Source organism: Apium graveolens, chromosome 10 (genome assembly GCF_009905375.1).
Source record: "Apium graveolens cultivar Ventura chromosome 10, ASM990537v1, whole genome shotgun sequence".
Classification (NCBI taxonomy): Eukaryota; Viridiplantae; Streptophyta; class Magnoliopsida; order Apiales; family Apiaceae; genus Apium; species Apium graveolens.
Window position 1 is genome coordinate 80,173,543 of NC_133656.1, and position 1,689 is coordinate 80,175,231.

Here is a 1,689-nt window from a genome sequence, read left to right on the forward strand (position 1 = left end):
TTAATAGGTTGCAAAATAGATTCCTAATAACGTTGCAGGGTTAAATATCTGTTCAGAATATAAGCCCAACTACAACTATTATTAAGTAAACGAAGTGCAATTTCTAGTGAATTTTTTGGAATATATGAAAGGCTTGTTCTGGGCAAATTATTTAATTTATTATGGACCTGGCCGATTAAATCGAACCATCCAAACTCATGTGTTAGTTGGGTTAAATTTTCGATGAAATGATTATATTAGGTTGGTTCGAATTTTAACTTTTTAAAACTCTAACCCAACCCAACCCGTTCTAATTGTTAAGTCCCAACTCATTTCTATTATATTACTGACTCCTAACCCATTTTGATTTCGTACATACATTTGTGTTTGTCTGTAACTAACTATGCAATATATACTAGGCAGTAGATAAATGAAGTAATAACAATAATATATTTTGAATTTGATCGTAATTTTGAACTAAATTTTTTAAATTGAATTGACCTCGGATAATATGAAGCGGACAATGAGCTGCACTATATTAAGGTACTTTCACACACTATTATGTTAAACCAATTTGATTGGTTATAGTATTTATACTTATCATATATATATATATATATATATATATATATATGCAGAGTAAAAGTAAATTTTGATAGATTGTGAAATTAAGAATTTATATTTCTTGAATCAAGATTGTATTTTTAATTTTTCACTTATTTTTCCGAGAGTTGTGTTTGTCTTTAACTTTACATTTGCGGTATAAAATATCTATATACTTAGGGGCGGAACCAGGAATCTAACATGGGGGGACCAAAATAAATAAAAGTAGAAAACATACTGATTTATTTGAGATGTGCACGCCTTTCTTTGATCAAATAAAAAGAATCAATGATCTCCTCTGCAGAAATGGTCTCCGCAATCTCCTTTTCAATATACACTATCAAATAATCCCTAAGAAATTCATCTTCCATTCGATTGCGAAGACTTGTTTTCACAATTTTCATAGCAGAAAAAGCTCGTTCAAATGTTGCAGTAGATGCTGGAAGAGTCAAGACAAACCTTAATAGTCTATCAACTAATGAATACATGTCAGCTTTCCCTGTGGTTACCAATCCATGACATAAATCACCAAGAGTAGACAGATTCTTCAAATCTGGATGAACCGGAACATTTAACCCATAATGTTGTAGTTCACACTGTAGATGGATTTTTTCATCTCCCAAAAAATCTTCTGGATAAAACTTTTCAGCTAACTTGCAAATGTTCTCTATGTTGAAAGACTTGTAACCATCCCTAGGATTTAGTGATGCACTTAAAATGAGAAACTCCGTCATTTGTTCACTGAATCTATTGTTTAGCTCTTATAATTGCTAATCTATGGCAGCTGTAAAGATTTCAAATATGAATGCGGTTACTAGCTCCTGTTATCAATTCTCAATTTCAATTTTTTTTTAAATTTAGGGGGACCAAAAAAAATTTTGATAGTAAATTTTAAAATTTTATATTAAAATTTTGGGGTTATTCCGCAGTTGGCGGGGACCGGGGCTCCCTTCGGTCCCCCCAGTTCCTCCCCTATTTATACTTGTTTTAATATATCTATAATAATTTGAACGATCATTTATTTCTCATATGAAGCATTTTTATTATTATTTACTATTATTCTTATTCAACCATTCAACCCAATCCTACCCAACCCAACCCATCACT

General features: G+C 31.3%; 1 protein-coding gene across 1 annotated transcript; it reads right to left on the reverse strand.

Annotated features, from left to right (window-relative positions):
• Positions 1-824: 824 nt before the first annotated feature.
• Positions 825-1,316, reverse strand: LOC141690701 (uncharacterized). Its single transcript, XM_074495477.1, has one exon. It carries the CDS (start codon positions 1,314-1,316, stop codon positions 825-827), a length of 492 nt encoding a protein of 163 aa, XP_074351578.1.
• Between the last annotated feature and the right edge of the window lie 373 nt (positions 1,317-1,689).